General features: G+C 41.1%; 1 protein-coding gene and 1 pseudogene across 6 annotated transcripts in view; one reads left to right on the forward strand and one right to left on the reverse strand.

Annotated features, from left to right (window-relative positions):
- Positions 1 to 13,261, reverse strand: part of Usp40 (ubiquitin specific peptidase 40) — a 77,617-nt gene that overhangs the window by 63,201 nt on the left and 1,155 nt on the right. For 5 of the 6 annotated variants that reach the window (XM_045147118.1, XM_045147117.1, XM_045147120.1 and 2 more), the window contains exons 3-6: positions 8,700 to 8,767; positions 7,559 to 7,672; positions 4,115 to 4,279; positions 892 to 1,038 (exon numbers count right to left, since the gene is read on the reverse strand). In XM_045147118.1, the coding sequence (XP_045003053.1) occupies positions 892 to 1,038; positions 4,115 to 4,279; positions 7,559 to 7,672; positions 8,700 to 8,767 (494 nt within the window). Of the gene's footprint in view, positions 1 to 891; positions 1,039 to 4,114; positions 4,280 to 7,558; positions 7,673 to 8,072; positions 8,078 to 8,699; positions 8,768 to 13,261 lie in introns of those variants that run through there. The other variant, XM_045147119.1, reaches the window with a different exon arrangement.
- Positions 12,788 to 12,882, forward strand: LOC123460312 (annotated as a pseudogene).

The raw sequence follows: 13,261 nt of genomic DNA on the forward strand, positions 1-13,261 counted from the left end.
TAGAGGTATGTGCCACCATGCCTGGCCCTGGAATGCAAAAAATTCAATCCAACTAGAACAGAATGCAATTTTATTTGTCTTATTCACTGTTTAAAGTAAAAACTAAGCTGGGTGTGGTGGCGCATGCCTTTAATCCCAGCACTCGGGAGGCAGAGGTAGGAGGATCGCCATGAGTTTGAGGCCACCCTGAGACTCCATAGTGAATTCCAGGTCAGCCTGGGCTAGAGTAAAACCCTACCTTGAAAAACCAAAAAAAAAAAAGAGTAAAAACTAAGATAAAAAATTTCCACTGAAAGTAATCCAATAATATAAAAGCACATAAACTGAATTTGGTCAGCAAAAGTTTTTTGTTTTACTAAAGTGCAACTCAAATTCAACCCCAAACTAAGAATATGCATTTAATTCTTTTCTAAACTTTGATGTTTATGCTTACTGTCTGTCTCAGCTCACAGTATAGAAAAACTCAGCTGCCTTAGCCTTGTCTCTTTTTGTCTTACGTTTTGCCCTTCCATACAGAAAGAAAGTCCGAATCGCTCTGCTGAGGCCTGGAGTTAGCAAGGTAAGCGCTCCAATGAGGTAGGGCAGAGTGGGTCTGCCAGCGTGAAGGAGGACACAGGTCAAGACAGCACTTTGCCCACAGCAGGGAGCTTGTCCTAACAGGAACACTCGAGAAACACTGAGGTACAAGTAAGCTCTCCCAGGGAAAGAAGTTGTTAATAAAGCTTTAAAACTTTTCTTTTGTTGTAAAAAAACTCAGAAAGAGGCAACAACATGTCTCCTCAGTCCCCACTAGCAGGAGCATTGAAGTGCATCTCCCAGGCATCTTCCCTCAAGAGGACTTCCGCTGGCAGCTTCTGGATGGCAGCGCTGAGGAAAGGGAGGCACTGTTACCTTCACTGCTTTCACCAGCCGGCCGCACGCTCCACAGTGGTACAAGTTGTCACAGTCAAACACTTCCTCTTCTACATACATGTTCCAGAGGGCATCTTCCAAGCCAGAGACATTTTTGACTGCTACTGTTAAATCTAAGAAGTCTTCCTGGAATATAAAAGATTATATTGAGGGTTGGAGAGATGGCTTAGTGATTAAGGTGTTTGCTTGCGAAGCCAAAGGACCTAGGTTCAGTTCCCCAGGACCCACGTAAGTCAGATGCACAAGGGAAACATGCGTCTGAAGTTCGTTTGCAGTGGCTACAGCCCCTGGCGTGTCCATTCCCTCCCTGTCTGTCTCTCTTCTCTCTGCTTGAAAATAAATAAATTTTAAACATATTTTCTAAAAAAAGAACGATTATATTGAAAAAGCAAACAGCTTTACAGAGGTTTATAAACACTTCACCAACTCAAACATATACTGGGAACAATAACATAGGTTTTCTTAAAACACTGCATATATGAAGATATATGTCTTAATTACATATTGTAAAATTCTTAGTATTAAGTTAGCCTTTCTAAATCAAAGTATAATATAGCTTAACATGTATTAAGAAAACACTTATAAAAGACAAGGTTTATAAGTTTTAATGCAGATGCAACATAAGGAAATCAACTCAGGCAGCAAGACACATAACTGGATTTAGATAACACACACAGCGTTAGTTTTTAGATTAGAATTATAACGACAAACACAGGATTAAACTTTACAGTGTAGACTCATTTCTTCATTTCCTTTTGCTAAGGTTGCTGAGGAAATTGTAAGAAAAAATTACTTCAATCCAGGCCAAACAGGTATTTTATAAAAATTAAGAGAATGGCATTTTGCAAAAAGAAGTCCATTCTACTAAAACTACATTTGAATTATATTTCTAGTAATAAAGACTATTATAATTTGGCAGGTTTAAATCATATTTATAATTTTGTGCATGCAGGCAACAGAATTGTTTTAAAGGATTATGGGGACTAGAAAATAATAGGGCACTAATTAATTCATAGCAAAACTCTTAAGCAATTAAATTAGCACGTTATAATATGTGTGTGAAAAGTTATTGTCTATAATTTATAACTGTATTTTGTAATTTGTGAATTATTATACTGCTGCTCAATAATACAAACTCAAAGTCACATAGGGCATCTTAACTGTTTTCAGAGTAGGCTAAGAAAGGTCCTATTAGCATAGGTAACAACAGTCAAGATATATTACCCTTTCTTGAACTGGGTGAGATGACTCAGCAATTAAAGGCATGTGCTAACTAAAACCTATCAGTCTAGGTTCAACTTCCTGGAGCCCATGTAAAATTAAAGCCAGATGTCCAAGCAGTGAATGTGTCTGCAGTTCCTTTGTACAGCAAGAGGCCACAGTGTGCCTCTGCTCTCTCTCTCTTGCATATGCATAAAAACATAAAAAAGGTAGATTATCTTTTCTCAACCCTAACTCCTTCTTTTCATTTTGTTTTGTCGTTTGGTGCGTGTGTATGTGTGAGCGTGGGTGCTCAAGCACATGCCGTGGCGCACATACGGAGGACAGAGGACAACTCGGGTTCAGTCCTTGCCTGACATATAAGTACATGTCCATATATTTGTTTATATTTCTGAAAAAGCAAAGAAACACATTTAGAAAATGGAATTAAATTTTTCATTCATACTGTGAAATACACAAACTTTTTATATCTCTTGCCATAAAAAGATTAAAATTTTTACTTATTATTTATTTACATGGATGTTGGGTGCACCAGGGTCTCTTGCTGCTGTAAAAAAAAAAAAGCCAGTTACCTACACTTCTATTTGTGTCTGTCTTTATGTGGGTGCTGGAAAATTGAACCTGGGGTGGCAGGCTTTGCAAACAAGTACCTTGACTGCTCACTGAATGATTTTTATTAAAGGGTTCATTAGCTGTGTAAGACTTTAAAGAGATTACATTTATATGAGCAAATAGTCAATTTTGAATTTCCAATCAAATTAAATGGGTAATCTGTGTTATTATAAAGAATTAAAAGTCAGGTTAGGAAGATGAATCAGTGGTTAAAGGTGCTTGCTTGCAGAGCCTGGGGTCAATTCCCCAATACACATGTAAAGCCAGATGCACAAAGTGGCACATCAGTCTGGAGTTTGTTTTCAGCAGCAAGAGGCCCAACTCTCTCTTCTCTGCTTGCAAATAAATAAAAATAAAATACAAAAGAAAAAAAACCAATTAAGTTATAATTTGAACAAATAATGGTTTTATACATGCCAGCTTATATATATATATATATATATATATATATATATATATATATATATGACATATTATAAATATAAGCACTAATGTGCAAATAAACTTTCTGAAGGCAAAACAAACTAAATTTGGTAAGTAATTATAGGTATTTGTTAAACATTCTTCAATAATCTATTGTTTTATGTTAAAATATATTTTATTTATTTATTTATTTGAGAGAAAGAAGCAGAGAAAGAGAGAGAGAGAATGGGCACACCAGGGCCTCCACTGCAAATGAACTCCATATGCATGCCTCCCCCCTTGTGCATCTGGCTTACATGAGTCCTAGAGAGTTGAACTGGGATCCTTTGGCTTTGCAGGCAACTGCCTTAACCACTAAGCCATCTCTCCAGTCCTAATCATCTGTTTTGATTACCTAACTTTCTTTACAATATTCCAACCATAAAGGCTTCTTTTATCAGGCAACAGTTTCCTATTGTAAACATCCCCCAAACCCTTTTCCAAGTATCCAAGTACTGAATAAAGACTGTTTTAAGAGGGCTGGAGAGATGGCTTAGTGGTTAAGTGCTTGCCTGTGAAGCCTAAAGACCCCAGTTCGAGGCTCAGTTCCCCAGGTCCCACGTTAGCCAGATGCACAAGGAGGCGCACGCGTCTGGAGTTCGTTTGCAGAGGCTGGAAGCCCTGGCGCACCCATTCTCTCTCTCTCCCTCTATCTGTCTTTCTCTCTGTGTCTGTTGCTCTCAAATAAATAAGTAAATAAATAAATAATTTTAAAAAAAGACTGTTTTAAGATATTTGCTTCTATGAATCCATGTGCATAAATCTGGATTATATAAACTAATGACTCAATAAATTATGCCTAGGAATAAACATTTTAAACCTAATATGTATTGTAGATCACAGATTTAATGAAGAAATTATAATTTACAGTAATCTATTATTACTACAGTAACTCATGCATACTCACCTGCTTCTCACTGATGTTCTTACATTCTTTGCAAACAATCTGGTTAACAACGGTTCCATGGTACAGACGATTAATGAGGTCATGGCCAGAGGTCCCCGTTAAAGAAGTTTCCAAAGCACTGAAGAGAATTCGATTTAGCTCCTGCACATCATGTTGTCTCATTTCCTGTAAAACAGGTCACTTCTTTTTCCTTTTTTGAAGACAACAGTCTTGGTATCACCCAGGCTGTCCTTGAACTTATAATTTTCAAGCCAGCTTCCTGAGTGCTGGGGTTACAGGTATGTGCCCAGCTACATCTAACTTTTAAAACTTTATATTTTTGAGAGAGAGGCTAAGAGACAGACAAAAAGAGACTGAGGCTCCCACCACTGCAAACAAACTCCATATGCAGATGCCACTTTGTGCATGCAGCTTTACATGGGTACTGGGGAACTGAACCCTAAAAATCAGGCTTTTGGGCTTTGCAAGCAAACACTTTTAACCACTGAGGCCATCTCTCCAGCCCAATAGCTAAATTTTATGGGTAACTTTGTCCTTCAGATTTTTCAAAATACTTTTGAAGGATAATGCCAGTCAACAAAAATACTTCAATAAGCCAAAAATGGATGTAAGGATGACTAAGCAGAAGCGGCCGAGAGTAGGTTCAGACATCACCACCAACTTTCATTCATACCACACAGTGACATAGGACTAGCTGGTATTTGTAGTATACATACCATTCAACTCATCCAACAACTGTAACGTACATTTTCTCTTGAGGGCACGCAAAGGCCTGGCCATGTCACAAGAACACAGCAGGTTCAGAGCAGCACATAAGGGTCAGCAGTGTGTGCACAGGTAAATCTCACTTCAATCTCAATGGCTGGGGGGCATTATATGAGTCTCACCAGAGTAGCTAAAATCCATTGCTTTGAAGTATGAATAACAAAAACAGCACTACCATAGTGCTATTGAGAAAAATTCCAGCTGTATCTTGCTTTAATCCCTTATGAGTCATGTAGCTATGTGTGAAATACTCCTTAAGAATTTGTTAGCCGGGCATGGTGGCGCACGCCTTTAATCCCAGCACTTGGGGGGCAGACGTAGGATTGCCCTGAGTTCGAGGCCACCCTGAGACAACATAGTGAATTCCAGGTCTGTCTGAGCTAGAGTGAGACCCTACCTCAAAAAAAAAGAAGAGGAAGAAGAATTTGTTCACCAAAGCCAACTGCAAACCACCAGTGAGAAAGGAGAGGGGCAATGGGAGGGGAACCAGTATGGCCAGGTCTGAGGCCAGAAGAAGCTGGGGCCTTACGGAGGTGGGCCAATGTCACTAAGCACAGCCCACTGACACTGAAAGTACCACAGGCACAGAGAAGTGTCTTCTGGCTTTGGCACATGGATGTCACATTGACATTACCAAGAAAAGCCTTAAAAGGCCGAGGAACAATGCAGGCTCAGAGACAGATAGAGACAGCAAGGGACAACAGCAGAGTCACTTGCACGTGACATGCAACAGCTAAAGGGGATGAAACGTGGAGTGGCGGGGACTTGGGCTCTTTGTCTTGCCTTTCAGAATGTAAGAGCAAAGGGTTGTAAATTAGTCTTGTATCACTGGCTCTGAGGAAGGGGAAAGCTATGGTGGTTGTCAAGGTCTGTTTCTGAATAATCTTTATGTGGCAACAGTTGCTCAAAGATCTGTCTTACCACTGCAGGTTCAGTCCTGCAGGACTTCCTGGAAGATTTTACTTAGAAACAAGTGAAATAAGAGGATTTCAGGACTGTAACAAGTATAAAACCAGAAAGCTAGTGGAAGCTCAAAAGTAAAGGGATGCCTCCAAGAAGTATGCAGTGGACTGAAATCAACAAAATGTGGCATTTCCAGCCTGCAGAAGATCGGGCAGTGAAAAGGAACAGACAAGTGTACCATAGGCATAAACCTTGAAACCATTATCTTAGTGAAACATGGCAGTTACAAAAGACCGCATATTGTATAATTCCATTTCTATGAAATGTCAAGGAACCTATAACTCTAAAGACAGAAAATAGCTAAGTGGTTGCCAGGGGCTGGAGTGAGAGGGACATGAGGGAGTGACCACAGATGCATGTGGGATTTCTTTTGGGGTGGTGAAAATGTTCTAAAATTGACTGTAGTGATGATTGTCCAATTCTGTGAAAATACTCAAAAGTCACTGAGTTGAATCTTTGAAAGAATGAACTTGAGGCACGAAGATCTCAATAACATGGTTATTTTTTTAAGAGGAAGGAGAAAGGAATTTATCCCATGTACCAGTCCTGCACCTGAAAGTGAGTGTACTCGTTTTATCACCCCACTTCAAAGTCTAAACTCCACCTTAGAGGAAAGGATAGTACCAGAATTAAGGAGTGCTTCTGATTAGAGGCTAGAGGGTCACAGTTCAGGGCTTATTGCTGAAGGCAACGTAGCAGTATTCCTATTGTGACCTCTCTGACAGTTTCCCGTGCCCATATTTGTAGGAATGCATTTGTCCCATAAAAATAAAAAAGGAAGACCTTGAGTTGTTTAAATTGATATAGCTAACAGTACTGATAAAAGTACCCTTTCTTGGGCTGGAGAGATGGCTTAGCGGTTAAGCGCTTGCCTGTGAAGCCTAAGGACCCCGGTTCGAGGCTCGGTTCCCCAGGTCCCACGTTAGCCAGATGCACAAGGGGGCGCACGCGTCTGGAGTTCGTTTGCAGAGGCTGGAAGCCCTGGCGCGCCCATTCTCTCTCTCTCCCTCTACCTGTCTTTCTCTCTGTGTCTGTCGCTCTCAAATAAATAAATAAAAATTAAAAAAAAAATACAATTACTTTAAAAAAAAAAGTACCCTTTCTTGTTGCTGCAAAATGTTTGTTTGTATATGGTGGAATATGTTTAGGGACTCAAACAGAAACATGAGAGAAGGTCCTGCGACAGTATTCAGGAAGGCAGTGACAAGTTAGAGGCAAGTCTGGACAGGGAAAATGAAAAGGTATGGCAAGGCCCTACTGTGACTGAAGCACATGTTTTCATCTGAGCACCCAGATGCAAAAACTAAAGTCACAAAGTCAAAGGGCATTTTAAAAATTACTTACCATTTAGTTTATCCAGTACTGCCAAAGACTAAGAAGCAGATGAATGGTTTACCATATAAGTAGTAAGTAATTTCCATGTGACAGGTGTTACACCTCAACTAGGCTAAATACAAATTGTTAAAGAGTGTAAATTCAAAAAGTGGGCTCCTGAAGTTCTCCTTGTATTCACAACATTTCCCCAGTCCCAACTCACAGCTAGTCCCAACATGCTGTGTATAGTAAGTGTCTAAAGCCATACTTCTGCTTGAAATCATTTAAAGTGTGGAAGACATTCAAACAGCATGTTGAGACCCTAAGACACGATTAAAGGAAGACAGGTCAGGCAACACGGTGAAGGAAAGTTGACTCTCCTCCCCTCTGGTCCTTTCCTACCTCATCACAGGTCCACCCGAAGCTGTCGGTGAGTTCTGCGGTGGACGCGGCTTCTTGGTCCAGGAGCAGCAGCTGGGCGAACAAGCGCTGCAGCTGCAAAGGGATGATCCGAACCTGGGGAGAGCCAGTGCATTTCCAGATGACTTTTCCACATGCTGTGTGAGGCTAGCACTGCATGCTGGTTTCTCCTGTCTTCAGTCACTCAGAAGGAAAGGTTACAAATCTCTCATTACAAAGAATGAGCTAATTAAGACTCAGTTCTTTGAATATTTGAATTCTAATTCAATCCCAAAGGTTCTTTGGTTATTTTCAGCTACCTGTGATTTTCTACTTTGACAAGTCTAGGTATTAGACTTGAGTATTATTGAGCATTAAAACTCAAATAGGCCCTAATAAAAACAACTGGATGATCAGAGGCAGCAGGATGAATATTCCTTAGTTCATTCTGTCTCTAAAATACCTCCGACACAGATAGACAGACACTCCAGGAATTTTTCAGGCACACGGAGCTCACTCTAGAGTTCTGATGTTGCAAGGGGTTAGTTGGTGCCCTGCTTCTCTCTCTGCTGGCTCCAAGCCTGACAGCAATGCCTTTCAGGGGCCAGTCTGCAGGCTAGACTTTAAAAAGGAGAAAAAGTATTTAGAACTCCTATGGCAATTTTACATTCCTATGACATTAAAAAATAAACATACTATGAAAGTACTGATCTCCAACAGACTGGGAAGAAAAAAAGTCCATACAACTGTTCCCTGGACACAAAGCTGGTTTGCAAGCACTGGGCTGCATCGTGGGGCAGTACAGCTAGGCACAGACTGAGGCTGAACGGTGACACTCTGAGGTTAAGGCGAAGCATGAACACAGCTGCACGTTAACCACCATCTCACCGCAGAAACATACAAAACAGTACGCCCATTTCTTCTCATATTTCTACAAAGCCAAATTGAAAACTACTGGTCTGTATGCCCTTCCTGCGTCCTGTACTATTACAACAAGGACACTAATCGATTTTGGTAAGCCAGCATAGGTGATTTGCAAATATCTGCTTCACTGCAAGAACACACACAGCAGAGGGAGGCAAGCTTGAAGGCGCAGTTACTCCCCGAATCTCTGAAAGACCCCCGTAACTCACAGACTTAGTACCTTTGCATCAGGCTTATCCTTATCTTCCAGAGAACCAAGCTCTTCTGGACCAAGAGAAAATAAGGCCTCTATACAACAACAAAAAATGAGAATTAGAGATTCAATGATATGAGTTCATCTTAGAAGAATTACTCAAATCCAAGACCATCACTAAACAAAATCTGCTAAAGACAGAAATACTGCGGCAATATTTGTTCATTAATGTGCACATTTTGTATTCTTTTAACATCTCTGACCACGGAATCTAAGAAAGCAGTGACAGATTAAGGTTTCAGTCTGGAAGGTCCATATTACACATGCACAGCTACAAACAGGCAGGCTGGCACATACCTGTGACTCTTCACTCAGGAGGAGAGGCAGAAGGATCACCAGTTTAAGACCAGCTTGGTCTCCCTAGCAAGACCTTGCCTCAAAAATCTAATGGCTGGGGATGCTCAGCAGCAGAGGGCTTACCTAGCATGTGCAAGGCCCTTGGTTTGTTTCCTAGCACTGCCCAAAACAAAGGAATCCCCTACAAACACTAGAAATGACTGGTTCACTGACTATGGCAAGGGGACTCAAAAGACATGAAGATCTTGAAAAGTACAGAAGTGTAGCAGCTGTGACTTTTCACACACACACATGTGCGATGCCAACCAACCTGTCATGGGAAGGACTGGACTATGCCCTTCTTTTTAGGATGCTACCACCAGTATTGGTGTTTTGATATGAAAGTGTCTTTTCTAATTTTTTTTAATTAATTAATTAATTTATTTATTTTTATTTATTTATTTATTTTTTAATTTAATTTATTTATTTTTTGAGAGCGGCAGACACAGAGAGAAAGACAGACAGAGGGAGAGAGAGAGAATGGACGCGCCAGGGCTTCCAGCCTCTGCAAACGAACTCCAGACGCGTGCGCCCCCTTGTGCATCTGGCTAACGTGGGACCTGGGGAACCGAGCCTTGAACCGGTGTCCTTAGGCTTCACAGGCAAGCACTTAAGCGCTAAGCCATCTCTCCAGCCCTGAAAGTGTCTTTTCTGTGGTAAGGGTAATAACAGTTGTTATCCTATTTGGAAAAAGAAGTTGGCAATCCCCCATATTGGTCTCCAGAACATTTTTAAGATTTAACATCTAGAGCCATTTACTATGGAGTACATCTGAATCTTTTTTATTTATTTATTTTATTTATTTGAGAGCGACAGACAGAGAGAGAAAGAGGCAGAAAGAGAGAGAATGGGTACACTAGGGCCTCCAGCCACTGAAAACTCCAGATGTGTGTGCCACCTTGTGCATCTGGCTTATGTGGGTCCTGGGGAACCGAGCCTCGAACCAGGGTTCTTAGGCTTCACAGGCAAGTGCTTAACCACTAAGCCATCTCTCCAGCCCTATCTGAATCTTTGGAGAAGTCATTCCAGACTTTGGTAAGAATACCTTCTAGGAATACTCCAGGGAGACAAACTATGGAGGAGATGGGGGGAAAAAAAGCATGATGTTCTAGTGATTACTGGAATGAAAGCTCTCCGGCTCATTAAGTGCTGGGAATGGGCAACGACGACAGGTCACCCTACACGTGACAGCACAAAACCACACAAGACTTTTGAGAATCATCTCCTGCTCCCCCAGCTGTGTTGTGCTGGCAGTACAGTGGACTTCAAGCTAGCCTTCCTTAAGTCTCCCACTCTTCTCCTTCAGTGCTCAGCTACCGTTTGTCCTTTCTAAATTATACCTCCTTCATCAGCACCAGGATGGTGCTAAGTCACACAAGAAGTGCCCACTGCACGCTGCAAGGTCATCAGGCCTGACCAGCCCAAAGCCAAGCCTGTGGCTCCTCAGCTCTCAGCCCCACTCTTGCATCCTGCCATTCCTCGTGACAGGCCCAGTGTCTACCCTCTTCGTCTTTCTCTTTTTTGAGACAGTCTCACTATGTAGCCCAAGCTGGCCTCAAATTCTCAATCATCTTGCCTTTTCTTCCAGAGTGTTCAAATTACAGGGTGTGTACCACATGGCATCTCTCTCTCCAAGAGAGGGTCTCGTGGTGGCCTTGAGCTGAGGATAACTCCTCATCTCCTGAGACTCCTGCCTCCACCTTGTAAGTACTCTGAGTCTTACTTTCATGCTTTAAATACTGAAATGAGTGCCACGTGGAACTTAACTGTAGAAGTTTTATACATAGTAGAGCAACACCCATAGGAAAAACTTCTTAACAGTATAATGGAAACCTCTTTACAAGGGCCAGATATATAATACATTTAAAGTCTTAAAATGTACAACTGATTCAATAGCAAACATTTCAAACGATATCCTGTTAATATACTGAACCCAAATTAGCTTGACTCTTTCTAAAACAGACCATTCACAAAACTATTTATTTTTAATTTTTTTATGAGAGAGAGAATTGGCACACCAGGGCCTCTACCTACTGCAATCAAACTTCAGACACATGTGCCACCTTGTGCCTATGTGTGACCTTGCAAGCTTGCATCACCTGGTGCATCTGGCTTAGGTGAGACCTGAAGAGTCAAACACTGGATCCTTAGGCTTCGGAGGAAACTGTCCTAACTGCTAAACCATCTCTCCAGCCCCAGGATACTTTTTTTAAAAATTTTATTTATTTATTTATTTGAGAGCGACAGACACAGAGAGAAAGACAGATAGAGGGAGAGAGAGAGAATGGGCACGCCAGGGCTTCCAGCCTCTGCAAACGAACTCCAGACGCGTGCGCCCCCTTGTGCATCTGGCTAACGTGGGTCCTGGGGAACCGAGCCTCGAACCGGGGTCCTTAGGCTTCACAGGCAAGCGCTTAACCGCTAAGCCATCTCTCCAGCCCCCAGGATACTTTTTGAGGCCACTTTTCTACTTCAAGTTGCCTTTTTAACTTCAACCTGAAAAAATTTTATCCCTCTTAGTAATGATGAAATTCTAAAAGTGTAGTAATTACTGACTGCGTCAGTGAGGTTAGAGTCATGGACATGAGAAAATCCCATAGGCAGTCCAATCCATTAGAATGAGGAGACAATGAAACTATTTACTGAGTCTCTGGAGAAGCAACAGAAGATACCCAAAGACCTGATAAACTCAGTGGTACTGGTAGAGGAGCTTGGGAGTCAAACAGAAAATGAATCAGATTGTCAATCCTCAGAATATGGAGATCCAGTGGCGATGTGAGATACAAAGTCACATTACACTGGGGCACCCCAACAGGGCTGTGCACAGGCTAAACGCCCATGCTGGAATCAAAGGAACATAGACACCAAGATCCTGGTGAAGGAAGCTGGTGTATGGCTGGGATGGGACAAAGGAAGACAAACGGGCAAGAAACCAAGGATCCAGTGAGGCCAGCCTGGCTTCCTGTAACATACTTTCTACTTTGATTTTCCTAATCGTTTATTTATTTATTTGAGAGTGACAGACAGAGACATATAGATATAGAGAGAATGGATGCACCTGGGCCTCCAGCCACTGCAAACGAAGTCCAGATGCATGTGCCACCTTGTGAATCTGGCTTATATGGGTCCTGGGGAATCAAGCCTCAAACTAGGATCCTTAGACTTCAGAGGCAAGTACTTAACTGCTAAGCCATCTCTCCAGCCCAACCCTCTTTTTAAATAGAGCTAATCTGAGTGGGTTTCTATCCTTTGCACACAATCTCTTATGTAGAATTTTGGGGTCTTTGGAATAGAATTTCCAGATTTTAGAAAAATGAAGGAAGTGTTTACATATTACTTTCCATTCCTAACAAGTTTCAGGACACATAATATCCACTAATCAAGCAAATCAGTAATCCTGTAACAAACATATGAATATGCTATTAAGAGAACTAAAGTGCTGAGTAGCATCACATAGGTCAGGTTATGAGGCCAAAGTTCAAGTCAGATCACATTAGGGTCATAGCTTTCTGGATTTCAAAAATGTCAATTGTGGGTATGTATAAATCTTATGACACCTGTCTCTACCCCAAAAGTCAGGATATAATTGTTTAGGTAACCCTGACTTAAGTGTTTGCTATTTTAGAGAATGTTTTAAACTTAAAACTACAGATGATAATAATAAAATCTGGCATTCATGACATAACTGCCTTTATGTGGTACTTTAAATTACAAGAATTATTGCTTCTAAGCCTTTTGGCTAAGATTAAGTATAGTATCTGTTCTTATCAGTTTAATAGATTACAAGAATTAGAAAAGAAACATATCGCCTTATGTTTTAAAATTTTGTTATTAAACATTACAGTAATCACACAGAATATACTTTTAAAACTTTGTGCTGGAGAGATGGCTCAGTGGTTAAGGCAACTTGCCTGCAAAGCCTAATGACCTGAGCATGATTCCCCAGTACCCACATAAAGCCAGATGCACAAAGTGACACATGCAGTTGGAGTCTGTGTGCAGTGGCTGGAGGCCCTGGCACACCCATTCTCTCTGTCTCTCTTCTCTCTCTCTCTGCTTGCAAACAAATAAAAATTTTAGCTTCACATTTCTCTGTCCAACATCACTAATTCATGTCTTACATAAATACGTCTTCAAGATACCTTGTGACTGTTGTATAATTAATTACATATAAATTCCATGGTACATACTGT

The sequence above is a fragment of the Jaculus jaculus genome, chromosome 4 (assembly GCF_020740685.1).
Source record: "Jaculus jaculus isolate mJacJac1 chromosome 4, mJacJac1.mat.Y.cur, whole genome shotgun sequence".
Classification (NCBI taxonomy): domain Eukaryota; kingdom Metazoa; phylum Chordata; class Mammalia; order Rodentia; family Dipodidae; genus Jaculus; species Jaculus jaculus.